The following is a 26,454-nucleotide window of genomic DNA, read 5'->3' as shown; positions in this document are numbered from 1 at the left end:
TGACTGCAACACTCTACCTGTGGCTGACTGACAAACCCCAGGGTGAGCAGTAGAGAAGCTAGTGAAAGACTTGGAGCACGTGCTCTTTGTATGGAGACGCTTGGGCCTATATACTTGCATATAGTTTTGTGAGTGCTGGGGGCTGGAAGCCTGGCTTTGTCAGCCAGGGCCAGGAAACTCATCTTACTGTGTTTTATGTGATAAGCAAAGCAAGTCAAGAGATGCAGTTCCTGGATGTACTTTGTAATTTGTGGTTGAATTTGAATTTAAATATTGCTCTTGACCACAAGCAAGTGTTCATATTCCCATGAGAGAGAAATGGTGCACCTGCAGTCCTAGATGAGTGCAGAGGCTTTGGGGCTTCTGAACAGACAGATGTTTTATGCCCAAACTCAAATAGATGAGCAACTACAAGATAACCTACATAACTGAAGCACATTTTCATGAAGTGAAGTTAGTTTGTGTGAGCAGACAGACCAAGTTGCTTTCAGTGTATATATGGAAAGCAGAACAGGGTGCTGCTGTGCTTTGAAACCATAAAGAGGATATGCAAAGTGGCAGGCTAATAACTGTGGGATTGCCTCAGGATATCTTTCATAAGCGGCTGGGTTCTTGGTTTCCTTGTGAGCGTCCTTGCTTTAGCCCTGCTTGCTCTCTGTTGTATTTCAGTCTTCTCATTTGTCCTAGCAGACATTTGTTTCAGTGATGTATTTTCTTCTTGGACCTGAAACTTTAGGGAGAAAGAAGGCAATTTATGTGACGAATCACTTTATCCAGATTAATGACTGCTGCACATGACTGTTACCACAGTGGTAGTAGCTGGGTTTTTTGTTGGAGTGGGAGAGCAGAAACAGCTCTTCTGTCTGTGCTGCCTGAAGCAGTAGCTGTGGAGAGGGCTTTGCTCATCTGGATTGCCCGGGAAAGGAAGGGCACGGGGCTGTGCGTGTAGGAGATGTGGCTGGGGTGAGCTGCCTGTGAGGCCATAAACCACAGTGAGTGCCAGTCAATATGAGCGTCAGTGTTGAGGCAGGCTCAGCTGGCTGGGTGTCCATTGCTGGGAGATGAGGTTCCAGGGGAAGAAACCTGGACGTTTGCTTCCAGCAGGAAAAGGGCAGAATGGAGCTCAGCTGCTGACTGTGCTGCTGCTTTTACCGTGGGTGATATCAGAAGCAGTTGGTGGCATTATTGCAAGTGTGAGAGCCAGAATCCAGCCACGTGTTTTAATTCTTTTATTAAAATATATACCCCCTGTGATGGGAATGAGCATGTTTGAAGAGTTTGTGTTTTAATAACCCAGAAGACTTCTTTAAATGTAAAGCAGCTTGTATGCTGTATTAAGTTTCCCATTGGACTCAGTGTTGGGATTTGGTGCAGCAGATCCTATTGAAACTTTCCAGTTGTCAATGCTGTTTCTGTAGTGCAAGGGGAAGCAGTAGGGTCTGTGAGACCTTAAGCTGCAGAGCATCTCCTGAGGACCAGCAGGTGGGAAGTACCATTGAGTTTCTGAAGGGTTTACAGAAGGTGGCTGAAGATACAGGTACCTTGAATTAGAAAAAGGAATACTGAAAGGAAAATGGTGCTGGTAGATGTGGTACTGCAAACAGTAGCACAGAATGACAATTAGGCCACGTGTACCCAACCTGTTCATTATAGCTAAAGCTCATATATATGCAAAGTACTGCTGAAGGGGAAGACCTATGTGGGATTTACAAGGCTGAATTGTTCATGTTCCTTATTATGGTAATGGAGAATTTGAGCAGCCTTCACACTGGGCCCTTGAGTTCTAGCATTAAATAAAAAAAATGCGAGAAATCTATTCCTGGCTTCTTAATTTGCTATGAGAGGGAAAGTTGTTCATTAGGCAACTTCTGGATCCTGGATTAACCTGGATCTTATCTCTGAAGGTAGGAAAATCATCCATTCATCAGCTGTGAAAAACAGATTAAATACAGTAGGAGAAAAATAGTTCTTAGAAGGGAGGATAGTTGACTGAAGTAGAAATTGAGTACATACTGTTGGAAAGCTTCTCTGTAGTCCTTCATCTAATTATGTTCAAATTCAGATCATCTGCCTTTCTTCTGTTCCTGAAACACAGCTGGAGGTCTCTTTCATTCTTCTTTTGTAGTAATTTTATGAAGACAAAGTCCAACTGAATTTGGTGGTTGTTGTTGTTAATACTTCAGCACTTACCAGAGCCACAAGTGTTTCTTCTGTTTTTATTTTGTTTTAATCTCTCCATTCTCCAAATTTTATGGACACTGTTCCATTTTCATTCTCTTCTGCAGCCCCAGACGCTGTAGCTTCTGTCTGGAAGGTTTCTAACTCTTTTAAAGAGCTTCATGTGAGGATAAAGATGTATCCTTCTTTATGGAAAGTACTTCTCCAATATGTTGACACATAGTCCATAGCTCTCATTTCCAGGATCTAAAATGAAACCCAATCTTGTTGTGTTTCTTGGTTCTTAATGCTGCATGTTTTGTGTAGCAAATAAAGTACTACTTGGGCACCTGGATTTCTTTCAGGGTTTTGAATCAGGTGGACTGTTGTGGCTCAGTGAAGAACAAGACAAGGATGAGGTCCAAAAAAGTAAGAAACTGAATTCATTTCATCAGCTAAAAAGACAAACTTTTATTATTCTTGGGGAGGGAAAAGGAAGATACCTAGATAATTATAGAGCTTTTTAATCTTTCCTCTTAAAATTACTAATGATGTGAATTCTTCAGACATTGGTTGTATCAAGTGTTTGCAGGCTTCATTTATTATCTACTAACCCAAGTTAGCATTTTAGAACCAAAGCAATACCAAGCTTTTCTCCTACAGTTCTGTTGAGAACACTGTATTTATTCAAGGTTTTAGAAGCAAGTCTCTGGAAACCCCTGATCGCTTCTGAAAAGGATTCCCTTTTACACTATACAGCAGGCACTGAAACCATGATACAAAATTTATTTCATGCTAGAATTGTTTTGCATAACATTGTGCATGCATTTTTACTCAGTACTAAATTGCATACAATGCTGTTGTCTTGTTTCTTAAACTTTGAGACAATTTATACTTGAGTATTTTCCTGATTTTTGTACTATAAGTCCCAGTTTTAAAATAACACCTTTTTCTTTTTTTAAAAATTCATACTGATTACTTAATATGAACAATTTATGAAGGGTCTTTACGTTGGATCTATACATCAATAAAATACAACATAACCAGAGCTGGAAAATTAAATCTAGACCAGCTGTTACTGTCAGGTCCGAAGGAAGGTCCCATGTGTCACAAGCATGCCAACAAAAACAGACAGAAAATAGTTTCTTATTTTTATACACGTCTAGTTGGATTAAAAGTTCTTGATTCCCATGTCGGTGTGATGATCAGTGAAGGCGTGGTCAATATGACCGATGACTGCCTGATTGCACTTTTTAAAACCATTACTCTGTATCTTGTATACAAAAAGAAGCGATCCATAGCAAAGAAATGTACAGTTTTATGTTTTACATTTTGGCTACAACAATGTATGTAAAAGTAAAGAGCTTTGAAAGAAAATATATAACTTTTGCTTTTTTTTTTTTTTTTTTTTTTTTTTTTTTCCTCCTTAAAGTTAATCATACATTTGCAGTGTTTCTTGCTTTTTTTATTTTTATTTTATTTTTTTTATTTTTATTTTTTTGTCTTCATGCAATTCATGCTATGGAACAAAAAAAGAAAAAAGAAAAAAAGAAAAAAAAATAGATTAAGGGAAAAAAAAGAGATCTTCTACAGTTTTGTTACATTTTGGCCGTAGAAAAAGCCTGCATCTCTAGTACAACTCCAGAACCACGAAGAATCATCCATAAAACCTGCATGGAGCGAGTTAACTTTGTCCAAATGAGAAGGTCTTCTATGCCTGCACAGTTCCACACAGATGTTTATTAGCCATCAATGTTCATCTCCATCTTGCCTTGTCAGGTCACTCTGACTGCCTCTGTTGGCATATATTTAGCAATGACTGGACTTTCTTTGCAAAGATCTGCATGTAAAGAATACAATCAGTACTTGAGCTTCTTCCCTGTGCTTTTCACATCAAGCTCGGCATCTTAGTTTTAAAGGAAGGAGGAAAAGGTGAAATAGCTACATGCAGAGGCAGCCATATTCTTCTTCAACAGGGTTTTTTTTCCATGCAGTCAGCCAGACTGAGACCTCTCTACAGTGTGTCTGAGTATTGCTTTCAGCTTAAGATAGGCGCCCATGCAAAGTTTCATCCTACTGTGCTTGTTTGCTCAAACTCCTGCAGGGTTCCTATGGCTCAAAAATATCCTGAGAAAAGCAAAATCTTCCATCGTTGGCATGTTTCAGCATCGACTATATGCCTAACCCATTCCATACCGAGCCAGTAGATCCGCCATTAGCCACAATAAGCATTGACTAGCATGATGCACCAGGAAGGAAGCTATCTGGTGCATCTACCCTTCATCCTATGTACTGATACCATGCAGCACATTATGGCCCACCAGTACCACGTGAATGGCCTGCCTATTGTCATCTGAGTGCAATTTAAGTGTGTTGTCACCTAGCATCAGTAGTAACACCATTCCCAGCAGGTGCTACTGTGAGACATTGCATCTTCAGACTTAGTCGCCTGGGTTATATGCAACATAGCATAGGCTAATTGAAAATAAAGCTTTTTAGACCATTCTCTGCTACTGATCCATGCTACAAAATAGATGGGATGGGAGACCAAGAACGTCTCACTGGACTAGGAGAGCTGTAGGGCGCAGACACTGAGGATAATCCTATCGCTTTTCCACTTATGCCAGCTATGCTGTTAAGGCTCCGTGACATTTCGTAACCTTCATTTAAAAGAAAAATGCAAAGTACAGCATTGGATCAATGACAGAATGGACTAAGAATGAGGTCAACATTGTAGCCACTTCAATAGCAACTGCATGCACAGACATGCTAGAGTAGTATCGCTTGCAACTTGACTCACTTGGCCGCTGAAGTAAAGAGCAAGTTTTAAAAAGACAACAAAAAATCATTTTTCAAGGATAGTCAGGCTGTGTAATTGATCCTACAGGCAGTGATGTGGTCGTATCCTAAAACAAAGTCAGTAGGAGCGGGATGTTTGATATCTCGATCATACACTCACACATACCATTCCCTGTCACCTCATGCATTTTGACCTCAGGCAAAATTTAGACTTCTGGTAGCTTTGGGGAAGGAGGACAGGATAGATAAAGAAAGAAAGAAAGAAAAAAAAAAAAAAAAAAAAAAAAAAAAAGGGCAGCAAAATCCGAGTAATTTATTTTGTTGCTATAGAGATACTACTCCTTTGTTCTCAGCATTAAAAAAGAAAAGAAAAGCATGCTTTTTTTTCTCCCTCCCCCACCCCCACCTTTTTCAGACATGCACATAAACAGCTCAGCAAGTGTACAGAGAGTTGCACAAACTATGGGTGAAATTCTGTTGGAACAACAATTAAGATGCTCTCAACGTGTTTCAAACAGGCCAACAATATGCTGACGTATATTACTCTTTAGCCAACCAGCCTCTGTTTCATTCAGTAACGAGAGGCAGTTGCAGTGCATCGTGAAAACCATACATTCCTCATCCCAAAGGATGTGCCATTTGGAGTGTTCCCCTGATCCACTGGAACCACCCAAACTCGCCCAGGCTGAATGAACGCGGCCAATGCTTATCCAATACAGAATCAAGTAAAACACTTTGCTACAAAGGTAAGTTTAAGAGGTTATACTTTCATATGAAAGTGTTGTGGTCCAACTATATCTTTGTTGATGACAAGCTTTAAACTTATAAATACATACGCTATCTATAACTGGCATTTACTATAACTATTGCCCATCATACAATGGCACATGGGAATTCTATACTCCATACTCAGCGTATGGTTACGTGGTACAATCTTTGCAGTTTTAAAATATTGACTGTATCATATACTATATACAGTACACCAGTGATAAACACTGATTTGAAGAGACAGACCTTTCCAATTTCCCCATTTCTTAATGACTTCTATGCATATCTATGTCATTCTGATTTTGGTTTGTATGGTTTCCTCAGCTTAAGTAACTTAAACAAAATGTAGCCTGTTTTAAGAAGGGAAGGTGGTTTGTTTTTGTTTTTGTTTTTGTTTTTTTTTCATTCAATTTGACTTCTTGTCACTAAATAAATGATTCTGGCCATAATGAAACTAAAATGAAATGACTTCTGAGAGACCTGTAGCTGTCAGAAGTCAGAGAAACTAACTAGTAATGATTAATTTATGAAAAGAAAGTGATTTCAGGTGAATTATTTTGCAATTGAAGACACCTGTGTTAACAGATGTTCTTGTGTGCTTCTCTTCCTCTATTGAGCAAAACAGCAATGAAGATCCAAATAATTTCCTTTAGTGCTCTGTTGAGGTAGCCGAATAATCATTTAGTGTTTCTTGAGGATCTTTTGATTCAGTGTTTTAACTTTTTTTGTCTGCTACTTCCCAAGTATTTGCTCCTCAGAGACTGTAAAATCTGTGAGCTTTTTAAAGCGGCAAACTTTATTTTCTGTCAAGTGCTAACTGGCCTCTCCTTGGAGAACGGTCTAATTTGAGGACACTGTAGAGCATTCTCCACTGAAGCTCACTGCACTGAAGCTTACTGCACCAGTTAGGGTGGAAGTCTCAACTGTCTAGCATAGCTGCAAGGGGTAGTTACAGCTCCTCAGGCTTTTCTTTCTGAAAGAAATAGGTTAGAAACTCCAAATGCAGACATCAGGTGGTGGTTTCCAGCCCAAACGTGCATCTCTACAGCAAGCGCACTACTGCGTGTTAGAGCTATAGCTGACTTTTTCTTATCCATTTAAAATGGTTGCTAACTACATAGTTACAGGACCCCAGCTACATACCCTTTCTTATTCCTCCATCAGGCGGGCAGGGATATTCCCCGGTTGATAAGAGGAAGCAGGGTCCATATCTCTCCCGAGTGCCAGAGCGGGTAAAGGGCAGGCCCTCATCAGGCGTAATAGCCTGGTCTATGTGGGGACAGTCTTCGTTTGCCAGCGCCGCCTTGGCCACCTCACCATTCAGTTTCGAATCTTCAAACATATAAGCAGAAGGCTATTGAAACACTATGCACTGTTTATTAGTTCCAGCTGCAAATTAAGGGTTCACGGCTAATGAGTTCTATAGCAACACTATGAAAGGTAGCACATCTGTCCTAGACACTGCGTTTGTGTGCACTGCACCAAAATAAAACAAAGTCTGTTAAGTGGGAGGAGAAACAAAACGTGATCGCGTTAGGTGTGACAGCCGCCGCCTGTACTTCCGCATAGAGGGGCAGTTTCGGAAACGGGCCTGCAGTGGTTCCTAGTCCTGCGAGCAGAAGACCACGGTTAGAGATCGGATCATGTTATTGCATGACGTCAGATGGTGCATGAATGACCTGCTCGTCATGAAGCCTACTGTCACTCAGAGCTTGGGAGAGGCAGTGGACTGAGTTGTGTTTGAGCATTTGAGTATATTCTGTTTATGCTGATTTATGCCTTTGTGCAGTATTCCCAGAGGGAAAAATTCTTGCTTTTTTCCTCTCTGAATTTACTCTGGGTGTTTGAAATATCATTTCTGACACCAGTCATGCAGAATGGCTGTACACGTTTTAGACACACAGAGTACATTATGTATGGGAGTAAGACAGCAGAACGTGGATTTGGAAAAAGAAATCAATTTTCTGATGTTCTCATCTGAAGCATGCACAGTATTTGCAATGCCAGCATGGGACACTACATATAGAAAACACTACAGCAGGCCATGAAATTAGAAAATTAATTTGTGTTTGGCTGTAAATAATGAAAACAGGTTGTCAGATTTGCCCATTTTGCTCCACACATTCCCATGAAGATAGACTGAGAAGAGTATGTTTTCTCTGTGTGACTTGAATGACGTTTATAAAGCAATTTAAAGTGCTATTTAGTGTAGGATTTACTTTAGAGTTAAAAGTGCAATTTGGTATATTGAGAATATACTCGAAATATGGCACAGCTCATTATGAGTATTTTGGTTGAAGGGAGGAAAAAACAGTCCAAATGTGCTTTTTGAAGCTTTCCAAATCCTGAGACCCAGTAACTGTAGGCAGCACCCTAAACCTTGGTTGCACAATGCTTATTAACTAAAGACTGTAAGGCAATGGGTGGTCCTGCAATTCTTTAAGGAAAGATAAAGTCGATAAGTAAACTTAATTCCAGTGCCTCTTCTAGATTTACATACTGTCTCATCCTGAATGCTACATGATACTGTTATTTATTTTTCAGTGGTTCTGTAGTGAAGTAATAACACAAGACCAAAAGACAAATGGCATTAGGTGGGGTTCAGAGATACAATTCTAATCCTGCGGTGTCAGATGGACGTGACAGATGAGTAACAGGCAAAAGCCTTTTCAAACAACGTTTGAGTGCACACACACACACACAGATGTATATGACATGTGCTATATACATCTATCCCTGTGCCAGTAATTGCATTATATGCCTTTACTTTTATTTTGATGTCACTGGTTTGTCACTACAGAGAAAGAAATAGTCTTTTCTGCATATCTCACCTCTGCCTCCTTTCTTCTCGGTGTAGACTTAGCCAATTATTTCCCCAGAGAGAGGTAGTAACATTTTCTGTCCCTTAATATGTTCTAAAAAACTGAAAAAGAGCTATAGGGGCATTCTGTCATTTGTAGATGTTTGCAGTGAATTGCAGTTCCTTTCTGTTTGTAATACTGCTATTAAGTACCACTATCAGCACAAAAGCCTGGCACGGCTGCCATGGTAACTGTGACACTGCAGGTACTGAACTGTTGCTTTCAATATCACATAACTGTGTTTTGGGAGAACTGATGGCCTTTTGGGGATGAGCAAAGCACTGGGCTTCTTCATAAGCTTCAGCTGCTACAGGCAGATGGCTCTAATCCTACGAGGAGTGAGGCACTGGCATCTTTGAAATCCCCACTGTCACATTCGAGCCTGGGTTTGTAGACTAAGTGGTTAGTGATGGAGGGGGCACTGGTCTGTTTCTGGAGCTCAAAACACCTCTGAGAAGGCTGGCTGTGGGTCACGCTGCTTGCTAATGGCAGCCATTGGTCCCTATGGAAGCAGCTTTCTGGCTCTATTGTGCTCAATGACAAGAAGGTTGACCTTGGAATTTATTTCTTAAGATGTGTCATACATTCCTAGCAACCTGAGCTGTAATTTGCTCTTGTAGCCTCCTCAGGGCCCTTTAATGCTGATGAATTTTTCTCTGTGTTTGCTGCTGAAAATCTGCCACCTTTTTCTTTTATTTCTGTTGAACAGAAAGGGAACAGAGTAGCAATGTGCACAGATCATTAAACTGTACCACAAACATCCCTGGGTTATTCCATGCACAGGCTGTGCCATAGGGACCACAATCTGGACAGCCCTGGTCATCTTCAAGAGCAGTTTTTCAGAATACTTAGGAAAGAGTTATATTACCAGCACAGAAAGCTGTGCATGTAAGCGGATGTTGAGTAGCTTTATTCCAAACCACTCTCTGCAGCACAGTCTAAAGATGGAGTGAAATTATATTATTTAGGTTGATTTCTTAAGCTTTGATTTGCATATCTGTTCTTTCCAAGATTGACCTGGGCTTTAAGAGGACTCTAGACAAGGCAAAGATCCTGGAATACATACTGTCTGGTGGCTATCAGCAGAGTTATACCAATGACAACAATAATCTATGATTCTATGATTCTAGGCACTTAAAACTTCACACACTTGATTGTGTCCTATCAGATTTACAACAGTCTTTCCATCCCTGTTAGCAGAATTGGATCTAGGCTTATATAACATTTTTGTAGGCTTGTATAACATTTTTCCTTTTTATATCGTGTACTATTTCATGAAGGAAAGCTAGTGTTATCATCTCTGTTTTACAGATGGGTAAAACTACCATGCAGTGAAACGACAACCCTATTGCTATGTAAGAAGTTATTTACAACAGAATCTTCTGACTCCCAGCATGGAACCTTATCTCCATAATCATCTATCTGCGAATACCTACTTAACTGCACCAGCATTTAAACATTCTCCTGCAGAGATTTGGCTTAGAGTCTGAAGAAAGTATTCAGCAGATCTCCCAGGTGCGTAGTTTGTTTCACAGCCACATTTGTGTGGTTTCCACTTGACTGTTTCTTTTAACCTCCTCCTTCCTGTTTTCTCTGCCTCCATTTGCAGAAAACCACGGTTGAAATGTCTCAGGTATTTCCAAGCAGACAAAGAATTTTAAATTTTAAAGGAATTTAAATTTAAACTGGGGGTGTTCTGAGAAAAACTTAGGAGAACTTCTTTTCCTTGATGTGATAGAAGCACCGGAGAGAGCATCCATGCACTAGTGCACAACTCTTTGCTCATAGCATAGGCTACAAACAATTACGAATTCACCAATTACAGCTAGCAGATTATCACAGTCACCTTGCTGGCTTTACCTAACTGGTTTTGTGAATCACTCCAGGTTCATTGGCATTGCGCTAAAGAAGATGGGGCCTTCAGAGCTTCAGATCAGAAACTCAGCAATTCGGTAGATTTGTTTTCTTTGGTCCCATTAGGTCACTAGCAATCTCTTCCAGAAGGAAACAGACTGTCTTCCTCCTAGCCACACTTGTTTAAGGATTGAGACAAAAACCCAGGCTGAGTATTTACAACTTCCCTGAGCAGCCATTTGCCATCTCACAAAGACTCAGGAGATTTGAAGGGCCTTCAGGGAATATAGTTGATGCACAGGCAGGAGGTAGGAGCAGTTAAGTGAAAAACCAGTGCTAGAACTGTGAAAGCTGCTTGAAAGATGCAGATCTTTTTACTAGATATACATTATCTAACTGAAGTTACATTCCATCCCGCCATCTTATGCAGACCTAAAAATGAATCTACTGCTTACTGAGAGCTGTACTCTAATAGCCCTGATCCCAGACCTATTTTTGCCACTATTACAGTCTATAGATAAGCTCACTCCTGACCAATTGAGAATATTTTGGTACTCATTCGCAGCTTGAGCATCTGCTCAGTTTCAACCATCATCACTCTTCATGGCTCCTATCATTCAGTAGCTGCCTGAAGTATCTCACAAAGAAGAATCTGTGAGGTCCCTCTCAGCAGAGATCTTTAATCCAACTGGATCTCTGAAGAAAGCAATGTTATATTGTTCATTTAGTGAGCTACTTGCTCTCTTGTTTTTCAGTCTTTTTACACTTTTCTGGTCATGTCTAAGGGCTTTTAATGTGGCAAACATTAACAATGTTATACTATACTGAAGATGGCATACTTGGTATGATGGCCTTTCCTGTCTCAGGCTGACACAATAATATAGGAAAAGGGACAGCATGGCAAAAGTGAGGTTGGAGAACTGTTCTGCTCTAGATTTCTCTACAGGGCTTTTCACTGAAAGTGCACAGTAGAGCAGTTGTGAGGCTGCTACAGCTGCTGCTGGACAACAGAGAATTTCCCAGCAATCTTTACTATAGACAAAATGTGAAGATTTTGTGTTCCTTTTTTTTTGCATTCTGCTTCTGTAGTGCAATTTTTTTTTTTTATTTTTTTTTTTTTTGCATGATATTTCTAGTGCTCAGCATATATACAATGAAGCTTAGGGTGTGAATCCAAGTATCCAAAGACACAGTCTAATCTGTGGTGGGGTTAAGAGCTATAAGAAACTTTCCATTGACTTCATATTATTCTATTTCTCTCTGAGATGTGTAGAAAGACAGTAACCGCAGCTCAATTCCCTGTTCTCTCAAATCTTTTTAATTCAGATTTCACTCTTGTGATATCAAGTTGTTTTTCTTTTGGCTGCCTGGATAGTAATCACTGGCCATTAATATTCATTGGCCGCTCAACAGTTGCATCAGTATAAATCATTTTTTCTAATAGTGGACTCCATCTAAAGTTTGTCACAGGTTAAGGGAGGCTCAGAACCTAATAGCCAATCAGGAAATAAGGAAACTGCCATCTGAGTAAAATAAGCTTTTCTTGACTTAGTATTTCTCTATAGTGATTTCTGAGTTAACATGGAATTTATTAGCATTTAAGAAGACAATTAGAAGCAATAGATTTGATGTTCTCCCTCCAGAAATTGTCAGAGACATCTATCACGTGTTTTTTTTTTACTGTTTTTTCAAAGTATTGTTTGTGTAACTGGGGGAGATTGTAACAAAATACTTTGGTCAGGACCTGATTCAGCAAAATAATAATTTCCCCTGTGTGCCAGACCATCTTTGGCTGCAGAAATCAATTTTTATGGGCTCCAGAGCCTCATGAAGGAATAAGAAACATAGATCCCATGGGTAGAGGCTCATTTTTGTTGTTAAAGCAGGTCCTTAGAGTGAAAGGGATATAACTTTACTAAATTATAAAAAAGAATTATGAAGAAGATATATTAAACCACAGACAAATGATGATGAAATGATGGCTTGGACAGTATGGAAGGAAGTATAGCATAAAGGAGAACAATGAATATATGGGTTTAAGCCTCTGAAAATGAATCATGATGCATCAATGTGGGCATCGTTGGTTTTCAAAACGACAGTGACAAAAATCCTAAATTGGTAGTCTTGGGGATTTTTCTGCTGGAGAGCAATTAAAATTATTTTTTCCATGGAGACTATCTGGAAAAAAAAAAAAAAGGAAAAAGAAAAAAAAAAAGATAATTTAACTAAGTAGTTCTGTTGTCATACCAGGTACTTACTCTGCATTAATACCTTGCATCAGGTTTTGTGTCACAACCTCAATGAAGTTACCTATAGTCTGTGACATTCCTTGTTCTTTTGCATTAAATAACTGTATTGTAATCTCCTCGGCTGCCCAACATGGAGCTCAGGTTGATGGGAATTGGAGAAAAGCTTCACAGAATAAAAAGTGACAGTCTGTAACATACACAAGTTGCAAGCAACGTACAGTAATAACAAATAAATGTTAACAAACAGAGTGAAAGAGAGAAGGAGAAAAAAGAGAGAGAAAAGGTGAGGAACATGTAAAAGAATTAATAGATTCCTATATAACAACTCAGTTTAGTTATCCCAATATTCTAAGGCCATTAAAATGCAGAAATGTTTGTTAGTTCTAGGTATCTTTATCAAGGTTTCCTGATTTTTAAATTATGGCACTTTTGGAAAGTTACTAGGAAGCTCTTCTGAGTAAGTTTCACACTGATGGACTTTAAACTGGCACAAACGAGAGCAGAATTTTGTACACTACATGTATACGCAGAGGCCTTCCGACCCAACCTACCTCTTCAGCATTTACTCACCACCTTGTTGACCTGGGTTCCTCCAGGAAGCCGTGTCCCCCAGGAAAGGCACTCCAGTGACAGTGGTGACCACCTCTCCCAGAACTAACTGACCAACATAGTAACGTCACTCCCAGAGAGTATCAAATTTGAGAGGCACTACTTCTTGAAGTGAGGTGACAGTATGTTGGCTGCCTACCTACTGGTATGCTAGAGGAAATACAGGAGCTCTAATTAAGTAGGTCCAGTGCATTTTGCCATTACAGATTTATTATTGGATATGTGCTTAATGCAGTGCTGAGAACTGTGTCTCCTGGAAATGCTGTATTGCAAAGAGCTCTGGAAGATCCTTCCTAGTTGTATCCTGACCCTTCTGTGGATTCACTTGCACTCATCCTGGCCTCCTGAGAACCCTATCAACAGCAAATTCTGTAGTCCTTGACAGGTCAGGTACAGGCTGCAGGAAAATGCAGTTGAGTGAGTCATGCTGCACTCTTACAATACCGCCCTGACTGAGAAATACAGTATGATGATCTGTACAGTATGGAGAGTGACTGAGACATGGAACATGGATGAATACAGTGAACAATGACAGTGGGAATGGTGGATTGTTTGTTATTTCAGCTTTTTCCTTATAAACAGACAAGCAAATAGCCGATGGAGAAAATGACCATTACGTTCAGAGTAAGAGGGATATAAGATAGTGGGCTGAGCACAGCACTACCCTAGGCCCATTTTTCCCCTGTTCTTTTGTAATAATAGATAAATCACCCCATCTGTCTAGTGCTATTGCAGCAGAGGTACCTTTTGTTGTATCTATCGTACAAATATCATTCATACTTAATCCAGCAGGAGGGAAAGATGCCAAGACAACCTCCTTCCTATTCCAGGATTTCATTCAGAGGTGAATGGCATAGAAGCTACGGTGGCAGGCAGATGTGTTTGAAAGGACACTCAAGAAAGATGGTTTACCATATTTACAGCTGCCTCATGCTGGAGGATTGGCACTGGCTAGGCTTATTTGACTAGAGCGTTTGTATCTGTTTTCCCATCACCAAAAGTGTCTCATGTGCTCATTAAATTAGTAAGGCATGAAAAGTCCAAAAACTTATGATTTAGTTCTGTGATTGTTTTTCAGCTCAGTGTAGTCCTGTCCATCCACATAATTATGTCTGGCTGTGGCCTGGCCACAGGGGACTGTTTAAGAAGATTCTCCTTTTTTTTTCTTTGTTTCTCACATAGTGCCAGAGAAACGTGTCTAAGTATCTGCTGTGGGAAACAACAGCAAATGGACAACACTGCTGAAGGAAATCCCCAGACTACTCTGCTGGCAGAGGGACAGAAGCCAGTTCTGAGCTGCAAGGGGCTCTTTTCACCTTCTCATTAAATACTTGGGGCTTTGTCCAAGCATCCTCAGTAGGGATTTGGCTGTGGCTACCGCACACTTTCATTTAACTCACTGGATGGCAAAACTCTTCAGCCATTGTGGACTTGGCATGTGCTTGGACCAAAGGAAAAAAAAAAAGGAAACCTGAAGTTTTGTACTTGAGTTGATTGCTCTTCCTTTTTGCTATCAATAGATATGGTACAGAGACTGATATTCTTACTCAAATCCTAGTGTAAACAAGCACTGTGGTAAAATTGACAGCCACTGATTTTATCTCTACAGGAAATGATAAATGAATAATTGTGCAACAAAATATTACATTGTATTGGTTATAATTTCTGCTTTGTGTGTTATTCAGGCAGATCCAAGTGGCAGAAGTGTCACTTGGCGAGCAAGAAAAAGGCCCAATTTGTTTTCATCTATCTTTAGGCACTTAACTAAAGTTAAGTTAGAGCTGTAGTCACCTGAGATTAATTATTGAGGAAGCCACCTCTGGAGAGCAGTTCAGGTCATAAATGAGTGAATTACTCTCTGAGACTTCTAACTCTTCCTTCAACATGTGGGGGATGTCAGGCAAACGCATTTTAATTTGGAAGGGAAGGGCGTTATTACTTCTGTTTTGAGTTGTTAACATTTCTGTGTTAGACCCTGAGGAACAGCCTCCATTTTCAGTAATGTTAAGATGTAATCATTGCCTCGCTTGCTATTTTGAATGATGAATTCTGATGTTCTAAAGGCTAAATAGATTAAGTACATGGAGGAGAGAAAAGCATCTTCCTGCTATCTTATATTCACTGCCTTTTTGTATATTTGGTGTGCAATGTATACAAACATCAAAGCTGTCTGAGCTGAAACAGACCTAACTCTTTGCAGTTACACTGCTATCTACTGTCCTTCCTATAGAGAGGGTCAGAGGTTTTATGATACTAAATCTAGCAGCCTTTTTTTTTCCTGTGGATTGTAGGACCACCACAGTGACTGAATACCTGTGCTTCAACAGTGGTTTGCTATTCATAAAAAAAACCAAAACCTGAAGCTCACAGTCTACAGCTGTGTTAGGCAGCATAATAGGCCTGTGACAAGATCTGCCAAGAGTCCCCAGCTCCCACTGAGCACTGGCACTGGAATTACAATGCTCAGCACACTTCTGATGTTAGAACCAATGTGTTGCACAAAAAATACAGGTTATTTAGGTTACAGCAACAGAAGAGAAGAAAAAGGAAACCCTGAGAAGAGAGCAGTGCCTTCAGAAGACATGACTGATAAAGTTGAAATACTTTACATTATTTCTTTTAAAAGAAATCAGCTCTATCTCAGTAAATTGCATTGAAATGAGAAATTATAATGTCACAGCCTGCTCCAGTTCATCTGCCCGTGGGGTACAATGGATTCACTATAACAGTGTTCTCCTCTGTCAGGGGCAGGATGGCCTTAACTATTCAGACAGCAGGACAGTTACAGAGTGGGTTCTGGAAAAAGTTTGCAGGGCAGGGAAGTAAAACAACCAGAGAAGTTTTTCTAAAGCTAAAGAATACGTTAGTAAGGACAGATATTTTTCACTTCCTCTTAGACTCCCTAATTCTAATAATATTTCTTCCTTATTTTTCAGCTATGCAATAAAGCAGGTAATTTTGCTATCGGTACACTGTGAAAAAGTTACCAACTGTGTCTGCACAACATATTTGCATAAAGATACAATATTCTTGGAGTACAGTTTAAGTGAAGCTGTGTGCAGAGTTGATCAGAGAGATGACTGTGGTTGGTCTTGATGATCTTCAAGGTCTTTTCCAACCTGGGTAATTCTATGATTCTATGACAAGTCCTTATTTTGACCATATTAAAATTAACATAAGCATTTTGTGTGCAGATGTTTTAAATATATGTACAGAAACAATAGAAGGCTGCGATTGGTTTCTTAACAAAAACCCAAGTAACCTCCATCTCTGCTTGTGTATTATGGATGCATTTTTAAGACCATTACTCTGTGGCACTAGAGAATGCTGTAGACATCAAATGAAGTTATAATTCCATATATATTTTAATGTCTTTTACAGTGTTGGAAAATGACTTTCATTTCTTCATCTACGTCACCTTTGAGATGTAACTGTGCAGACAACCTATACTTCAGGTAAGTGCACAGCTCACAGAAGAGTGAGCCTTAAGAGTTTTAACATTTTCATAGCAAAACTTTCAATATTTGTTTTGTATGTTTTAAGTTTTTTTTCTTACAAACTTGAACCTTAAAGTCAGTTTGTTTACTGAGATAAATTAATTGTGTCTGTAGGATGGTGTGTGGTTTGAAGCAGAAATCATGTGAGTTTAATTGTTTGACACTGTCCTCTTTTGATCTGATTCTATTTGAAGTTAATTTTGCCTTCCCTTCCCCCTCTTCTCCTTTTGCTTCTTTTACAAAGACGAAAGACACTGCAGTACAGTGCACTATGGTTGTGACTGCTGCTTAGTAGTTAAGTTCTACTAATGTCTTTGTCACAGACCTTTCAAATGATCTTGCTCAGTTAAATTATGTGTAAAATGAAAATACTGGAACCATAGAATATCCCAATTTGGAAGAGATCCACAAAGTCAACTGATTCCAAATCTTGGCTCCATGTAGGACAATGGAAAATTCAAACCCTACGTCTGAGAGTATTGTCCAGGTGCTCCTTGAACAACAGCAGCTAGGGGTCATGCAGACTGCCCTGGGCAGGCTGTTCCATGCCCTCCACCCTCTGGTGCAGAACCTTTCCCTAACCTCCACCTGCCCCTCCCCTGTCACAGCTCCATGCTGTTCCCTTAGGTCCTGTTGCTGTCACCAGAGAGTAGAACTCAGTGCTGCCCTTCAGCTCCCTGTGAAGAGCTGTAGGCTGCCATGAAGCCTCCTCTCTGCCTCCTATGCTTTGGTGACCTCAGCTGATCCTCATACATCTTGCCCTGCAGACCCTTTACCATTTTTGTAGCCCTCCTTTGGACATTAAAGGAGATGGGGCAGATGAAATCTGCTCCTTTGTGCTATCACAGGCCCAGTTCTTCCTGGCACTATCTAAACAGTATATTGAGAATTTAAAGACACCAAAATATACCTTGGAGATCTTTTTGTTTGTTTGTTTGTTTGTTTTTGTTTTTGTTTTTATAGGGGTAATATTTGCTTACTGGTGAGGGCCTCCAGCCTGAAATGCCTTTCCTCCCCTTCTGCTCTCTCATGTGCCCACTGGAGTGGAGAGCAGTGCAGAGATGTTGCAGACAGGGAAAAGCATGATAGAGATCGTTAGGAAATTAAAACCAAGAGCAGTTATTTAAAGATACCCTCCTGCCAGACGTAGATTACACAGGACTTGGGCTGCTGAGAGTTTTGGGGTCTATTTAAAAATTCAATTCAAACCTACCGAATTTCAATTTAAAACATCTTTGCTTTGCATGCAAATGACCATAGCATCATTGGCAGCAGCTGTGCAGCCGCTGGGCAAAGTTCTGCTGTTTGCATGTCTGTGCCAGGAAAGTGCTCCTTAGCCTGTGAGAAGGCTGTGCAGAGCTCTCCGTAGAGACCCCTTGGCCCTGTGAACTGCTTGAGTACGGTTAGGGGCACTTGGCTGTGAAGAGGTAATCATACGTAGGACCATTTCATACTCATCATTGTTTTGTGAAGAATTTAATCGTTTCACTGTAAATAATATATGGAATTAGTAACTTCATGTGATGTCCTTTGCTCTTGAGCAGCTAAATAGGCTTTTTTTGTGTGTGTGAATAATGTAGTTAGATATATGTAGTGTGGCTGTATATCACGTAGATACTGCCACATTGAACCTTTGCTTTTAAAACTACAAAAAATATCTTGAGCAACTTAGCATTATTTCAGAAACATTAGGTCTGATGGACCCATTCTGAGTTCCTAGCATGATGTTAACTGGTTGTCTACAGCTAGGTGGGGTTAACTATTGCAAATATTTTACATTAAGGGGAACATCCATGACTTGCAAGTCTGTGTTTTTATATAATGTGTGGTTATAGTTTCAGGAACAAGTTAGTGCCTATGAAAGCTTCATGTACATAAAGTAAACCTCAACATCTAAGGCAGTGCAGATCTTGTTTTAGCAGTTACTTCTGATCTTATTATTTTGCAATTATCTTCTAAGAGATGCAGGCAATATTTTTTTGCTGCTAGTGGTGCATAATAATGAAACAGAAACAGGTCTTCAGCAACAGTGTTACCAAGTCCATTTTGTTAGCTGAAATACAAGTGTGCTTTGTTACTTCTCAAAATATATATGCTTGTACACATATATAAAAATAGCCTCTTCTAATTAATTATTGCAAAAATAGATAAGTTGCTGTTACTGTCAATATTTCATGGACATTGTGGTAACAGCTGATTTTAGAGCACTGGTGGTGGCGAAACAGTTCCACATTGAACCAAAATTACACGTATTCTCAGGATAGCAGTGTGGATTTGCATTGAACTTGTAGAATTCTAAGTCCTCTAGTTCTCAGAGTGGACCAGGATATGTAATGGAAGGAACTTTATAAAGAAAAGGATTTCCGAGAAGGTCACTCTGTAGCTGTTTGCTAAAGTACTCAGAAGTGAGATGTCTTATACACTTTACAAGTGGGTAGTTGGCATATTGCTTGTGGTAGGAAACGCACCATATTGTCTGTGCACTCTTTCCCTCTTGATATATGATGCCACATAGGCATCACTTATGAGGAAGTTTGCTGCTTGGACATGACTTGTGATAAGCATTTGCAACCTGAAGGGAATGGATGATAAAACCATACGCTTATGCACCAAATATACAATAGGAAAGAGACAGTCTATCAGTCACGTGAATTGTGATTGGCCTGTTGCAATGGAAAAGTCTTGAACAAAAAAAAGGGAAAAAGAAAAAAAGAAAGCAAGAAAGCAAGAAAGCTCTTTACCTTCTGAATGGATTTTACACATTTGCACAAAAGGAAAACGACAAAAGAAGAAGAGAAAAGTTCCCACCAGCTCTTCCCCTCCAAAATTAGCATTGGCATAGGTGAAGTTATACACAAAGGAAAGTCTCACTTTCTTTGTGCTTCTCACAATGACATCAACATGCATGGCTATGAGATGACAAGAAAATACCTCACTCAGGATGAGTAACAAATTAGAATTTTCTACAAAGTAAAAAAAATGATAACACAAGACCATCATAGGTATACTCTAGCTCTTTCCAAACATCCCTCGTCTAGATGTCAGTTAAAATCACTTGATTGGAGATCTGTTTTATCTAATACAATGCAGGGGAATATTCTGAATAAGTTTTAAAATGTCTGCTATGCAACTTGGTTGGAACATCTGCCGAAAATGCAGTTGGCTTTGTTTTTGACATTATCATCTACTTTGAAATTACTCCATAGAATAAATAGTGATATTCCGTGGGTAGAGGTAGATTATGGGGTTGAAACAATCAAATTGGAGCCCCGTTACTTTATGTGCTATAGGAGGATTCTCATAAAACTGAGATATTCCCATAATTAACCACTAGCCATGGGATATTATAATATATTCCATGGTGACTAGTATTTTTTCCATTTCCCTCCCCCCTGGTAGAATTACTGTGATTAATTTTGCTCTGGTTTCACCTATTGCTGACATAAATCAGTATAATGAAAAGTAAAAATACCATAATGTGAGGCGATCACTGTTCAGGTCAAACCAGGCAGTAATGACCAGTCAGACCTTTTCCAGTCAGCCTTTGCCGCTAGGTTGAGAGCTCTAACTCACCAACCCAAGAAGGAGTGTGGTTTAGAAAATGTAGTTCAAAAATCTTCATAGTTCTAAATGCTAATTTCTAGTGGAATATTATAGAATAACTGGTTAACATGCCATGGAATAAACATCCTTACATCTAGTCTTGTCTCAGAGTGAGTCATTTTGTATTAGTGTCAAGAATTTGAGCTGTTGTTCTACTTTGCAGTTAATCATCAGAAAGAGACGGATTGTCTCATGAATATGCATGATGGTATAGTTGTCCCTTCAACTTACTAGGCACCTAGTTTCTGTAATGAGATGTACAATATCTGCCATTTAAAACAGCTGAAAGGTCCCAATTGGGAACAAATGAGAAAGCATCTGGCTGTTTCGAATTCCAGCCCTGTTTTGTCAGAGAACTCTGTAATTGCTGAGTACTTGGCTCCTACTCTGCTCTATGAAGCATTCAGCTCTCAGGAGCCTCTGAGATGCATTACACAGTCCAGCAAAATAGCTGTAGAACTCTCAAAATTCTTCCACTAGATGTAACAGCTCTTCAAAATATCTTGAGACTTGTATGCCCTTTACCAGGACCAAAGTTTGGGCTCCTAGAGCGTGCTCTCATGCTTAGTTTTGCTGATCAGCCTCCACTGTACCATTTGTCCCTGCAACCTAGATTTCACACATATTATTCACTGTGTGATGGTGGGACTAGAATGGATAAATGCGCTACCCATTGCTCTAAGAAAGCAGTCTGGCTGAATCTTAAATCACTACGCGGGATGGAGGTTAACGGTCAGATGGACATTCCTCTAAGAGGTTTCCTACCTGCTCTGTTAATTTCTAAAATTTCTTCTTGGGCCAGTGGGCAAGTGTCGCTCTGAGTACTGTGGTGTGGAGAGTTTACGACAGATTTACAATAATTGGGGGATCCCAGCTGGGGTGGCCTCGGGATATGCTTCTTTTTTTTCTTTGGTAGCTTCTGCTTAGCCATAGCTAAGGAGTAATACATTCCGAAATTGTTCACAATGACAGGGACAGGCATGGCAATGGTCAGCACGCCGGCGAGAGCGCAGAGGGCCCCCACCAGCATGCCTGACCAAGTCTGAGGATACATGTCTCCGTAGCCCAGGGTCGTCATGGTGACAACAGCCCACCAGAAGCCGATGGGGATGTTTTTAAAGTGTGTGTGTTCACTGGCACTAGGGTCATTTGGTTTAGCACCTATTCTCTCGGCATAATAGATCATCGTGGCAAAGATTAAGACGCCCAATGCCAAAAATATGATGAGCAGCAAGAATTCGTTTGTGCTGGCACGGAGGGTGTGTCCCAAGACCCGTAACCCAACAAAGTGGCGGGTCAGCTTGAAAATTCGCAGGATTCGCACGAAACGGACTACGCGGAGGAAGCCCAGGACATCCTTAGCAGCTTTGGAAGACAGGCCACTGAGTCCAACCTCTAGATAGAAAGGCAGTATGGCCACAAAGTCAATGATGTTCAAGGAGTTTTTGATAAATTCCACCTTGTTTGGGCAGAAAGTGACTCTCATCAAGAACTCAAATGTAAACCAGACCACACAGACACCTTCGATGTAGGTGAGGAAGGCTTCAGTCTCTGCTTCCCTGTAGTGCCGCACCTGGGTGTCATTCCCGATGAATTCAGTTTCTGTCTTGTTCACAATGGGGTTAAATCTCTCGTGGGTCTCGAGGCAGAAGGTCGTGATGGAGACCAGAATGAAGAAGAGGGAGGCAAATGCCACATACTGTGGAAAGAAAGATATGAGAGAAATGTTAAACAGTAACTGAAGCGCAGAAGCTTTGATTCTGACAAAAAAGAGAGACAAGAGCTGTGCTAGAACTGAAGATTATACCAAGCCTTCTTTCTGCGGACTGAAGATGCCAAGTCTCACCAGCAAAGACAGCTTGACATTCAAACTTGGAGGGAGAGCAGCACGCAAATACATGCTAATGTCCATTCCTATATGGATAGCACTTCTGTGTGAGTATGAATTTAAGCAAGCTTTTGTATCTGAGAGATTTCTTTGGTATTTCAGTTTAAAAGCATACTTAAATTGTACCTGCCTAAACTGAGTCTTTCTGGTATTAAAGATAGTGAACACCTCCCAGGACAGCAGTATGCAGGAGTCCTTTCACAGCATTGTGCTGGAGGTCTGGTGGCTGCCTCTTGCTCCCAGCCAAGTGAGAGCTGTGGCACTTCAGATTTCTTAGTAAGGTGCTGGTAAATGCAAGAGTCAGTCTCAGGTGGCCTCCACAGTATGGATCAGAGTCCAGTTTGGCATTGTTAGGCTATCTTATCAAATCGCAGGGGCAGCTCAAGGAATAGGTGCTTATCAAAACCAAGCTCTCTTGTAGTAAACATGTCTGTTCTCATCTCCTTTCTCCACATCTTTTTATTTTTTTTTATTTTTAATATTTTATTTATTTATTTATTTATTTTAATTATTTATTGCGGAGAGTCCAGCAGGGAGGAGGAGTATGAGGTTTTGAGTATACCTGTCAGCTGATCCAAAATGAGACAAATCTACCAGATTTTACCCAATGAAGTTTTCTTCAGGAGATTCTCATTGCAATGTCAGAGTCATATGAGAGCCAGACTAATCTTTTTTCTTTTGTAAGGCTATTAGACATCAGTTTGGTTAATGAAGTTATGCTGAAGATGGAATCAGCCACCAAAGTCAGTGAGTGTTTATTTGCTTTTTCTGCCTCAGCTCCTGCTCTCCTCAGCTTAAAGGAGATCCCTTGGTTATAGTCCATAATAATCGAGGAGAACAGTCAGGATGAAATTAGCAACTCTAATGACCACACTTTCTTTGCTCAATTCTCCTTTAATAAATCAAGTAGTTTTGTATGTATAAACATGAGGAACTGTATAAATTAAAGTATTATTTAGATATTCTCATAGTGTTCCATTAACTGTATTGTCCCTTTTCCAGCAGTGCAGCCAGAGCAGGGCTTAAAACGAGTGAGTTTCTTTTAATTGTCTGCTGCCAGTAAATGCGGAGCAATAATCTGAAACAAATCACTGCCAAAGGAAGGAAGGAATAGAATAGTTAAAATAACTTCTGCTTCATGCTACCAATGCTCTTCTGCACTGAAGAAGGGAACCGCACTTGACCTTCCCTATTAGCAAACAAAATCAAAAGCAAGTATTTGCCAAGTTTAAGGTGAACTATTTAACAGAGAGAGATCACAGAATCGTTTAGTTTGGAAGGGTCCTCTGAAGGTCATTTGGGACAATTTCAAAATGGACCAAGCATGCCCAAGGCATTGTTTGATCCTGGGTTTCTCCACAGCTGGGGGCAGCCTGTACCAGTGTTTAACCAATAAGAGCTTATAATCTTGGAAAGATACAGAAGCAAACTGGCTTTTCTTCATTTTCAATCCAGTCTCACTGCCAAACAGATGAGAAGCTTACCCGCTGACACAGATACAAAACCAAGTACCTTCCCTTGCATCAGTCTATCAGAGCATTCTTATGTGGTGGTACTATGCACGTGTTAGTATGTGCTGAAATCAGTGCTTAATATGGTAGTCTAGGAAGATAAACAAACTAGAGGTTAGGGGAGTTAAGAAGTAGGACTGTTGGTATCTTTTTATTGGATTGTCCTATTAAACAGGGAAATTTCTCCAGTCACAGTTTCTTCATCTATAAAATAGGTTAAAAAATGTTAAGTGATGGTATGTGCTTTGTGATCCTAGATATACAGGTCCCATACGTATTAGAATCATAGAATCACAGAATCCTTAGAGTTGGAAAGGATTTTTAAAGGTTTTCTAGTCCACCTCCCCTGCAATGAACAGGGACATGCACAGCTGAATCAGGTTGCCCAGTTTTCATTTTAGTGTTACTGACTTCACCAATTCTCAACAGTATTCCTGTAAAATAAGTCGAAGAGGCTTGTGAGTGGTCAAAGTCAGTTTGTGCATGATATTGTTAATGTTCAGAGCATAATGAAGCAAGGGTTAGTTGCCTGATTTTCTGAGTATCAGTAAAACAGGAAACAAAAAACATTTTTCGGCAAGAATTCAGGAATATGTTTCCAGCAGCCTTAGAGCGTGGCTGCTCCATTTCAGCCTGGAGAAGATTTTTACTGTAGAGAATTCAAGCTGCAGAAGGAAATGCTGACACTTCATTAAACCAGGTAGCACTCAAAGATAAGAAGCAGAGAGGGCACTTGAACCATTTTGCATTTTAAGGGATCTGTGAAAAGGCCCTTTTATGCTGACTCAAAATGTGATTCTTCTCATATATGAATAAGTCTCCTGAGTGAGTTTTTCTTGCTGAGGATAACTGTCTGGCTGCTCTTTCACATCAACTGTGTTAAAAAGTGCTGTTTTCCTGCAGCGAAGGGAGGAAATGGCCAATTCTGACAGGATATTTAAATTCTCTGCAGTGGTACATGCTAGCAGTGTTACCCGTAGAGAACATCACAACCACATTCTCAATATTATCTCTTGTGTACGTTCTCTTTGGCTTCTCTGAGGAACTGAGAACTTTTAGTCTCCAGTTCAGCAGAGCAGGGAAGTACCTGCTGAATGAGCATGACGCTTTTGAATCCTTGTGTCTGTATTTAAGAACGTGCAGAGTTCCTTCACACGTACAGAAGTGGTCTTGAAGGCTTTGCTTCTTTGGAGCTGTAGGTCTGCTTTCGAGGTTTCATAGAACTGACTCCCAGCAATGCTATTAACAGGATGGATCCCAATTTCTTTTTTCTTTTTTCTTTTTTTTTTTCTACTGTCAAATTACTATGTAATCATATAGCCTATCTTGTGTTTGAGAAGAAAAAATAGTCCTTAGCCATTCCATGCTTCAGTATTGAAAGGCCCTTGATTTTAAATGTAACAGTTATACCAGTATGTCCCAATGTATATTTTTACATATTGCCATGTCTATAATGTGTCTTGTGCTGCCTATATTTCATAGCTCTGTAAGATATTTAAAACCTGCCTGGAAACTTTCCAGGGCAGGGAACCTGCTCTAGCAGGTCTAGTTAATCTCCAAAGGTCCCTTCTAAACCCTATGGCTCTGTTTCCATGATTCTGTGAAATTTGCAGCTTCTGTAGTGTATGGTTGTTTAGTACAAGCAAATTACATTACTTCAGCAATGTACAGTCATCCAGAAATATCCTCAAGATATAGCACCTAAGTGGTAAGGAAAGTAGATGTGCCCTGTCAGTCGCAAAGGAGGCAATTGTTTTGTGACAACTCTTGATAACATAAGATAGATTGTTTGCAGAAGGTTCCTGCCTCCATAGCCACGAGGCCACTTATAAGATGGAAACTTATCAACTCACACTAATTAAGATGGTGTTTGGTGCTCTTCCTAGCAAAGCATCCCACAAAAGGAACTTTAAAAAGACCAGAAAGTTCTACTAAACTACACACAGGGCAACTACTGAGCAGCCTCTTAATAAAGGTCCCATTAGAGTTTCCCAGTCCCTTGGCTGATCCAAAGAAGTGCAGAAATGAATGAGAACTACACCTGATTGTTCATTCACTGGCACACACCTCTGGTGCATTTACCCGCTACAACTGACTGGATACAGAGGTTTAGAAGACTTCTGTACATGAAAGTGTAGTATGTAATTGGCATAGAAATACATTAATGATATATCATTATCCCTCTATTAAAAAGGCCAATGAAAATCAGCTATCATGCCTAACATGATAGCTAGTCAAATCCAGAGATGAGCAAAACTGGTAAAATCTAGTGAAGGGACTTTTATGTGTTGTCTGTCTTGGAAAATAAGGCTGTCTCTTTATTTCAGTAATAACCGCCCAAGCCCAGATTGATCTGTCAGATTGTTCTTGTGATATCAGTATTTCTTAATTTTCCTTCTGCTTACATTTTACAACAGAATCTCTCAGAATCTCTAGGACCAGAATCTGCTGGGGAAAAAGAGTGAGGATATTACCAAGTGATGTCATGTGCTGCTGAGTTACATAATGGCAGCTAACATTTTCTATAATTAAAGAAAGTACCTAGGTAATGTGTTTGAAGTGATCAAAACTCTTTTATCTGCTTTGACACATGTGAATGATTCCTACTTAGCCTGGAGATGGTGCTTCCATAGCTTTTTTCTGTCTCTAATACCAACA

The 26,454-nt window shown here is 40.0% G+C and overlaps 1 protein-coding gene across 10 annotated transcripts in view; it reads right to left on the bottom strand.

Annotated features, from left to right (window-relative positions):
* Positions 1-26,454, bottom strand: part of KCNC1 (potassium voltage-gated channel subfamily C member 1) — a 113,520-nt gene that overhangs the window by 12,984 nt on the left and 74,082 nt on the right. For 2 of the 10 annotated variants that reach the window (XM_072337200.1, XM_072337196.1), the window contains exon 2: positions 21,163-22,096. In XM_072337200.1, the coding sequence (XP_072193301.1) occupies positions 21,163-22,096 (934 nt within the window). The other 8 variants (XM_072337194.1, XM_072337192.1, XM_072337195.1 and 5 more) reach the window with 8 other exon arrangements.

Source organism: Excalfactoria chinensis, chromosome 5 (assembly GCF_039878825.1).
Source record: "Excalfactoria chinensis isolate bCotChi1 chromosome 5, bCotChi1.hap2, whole genome shotgun sequence".
Classification (NCBI taxonomy): Eukaryota; Metazoa; Chordata; class Aves; order Galliformes; family Phasianidae; genus Excalfactoria; species Excalfactoria chinensis.
Note: the sequence above shows the minus strand (reverse complement) of the source record. Positions and strands in the feature narration are given on the sequence as shown.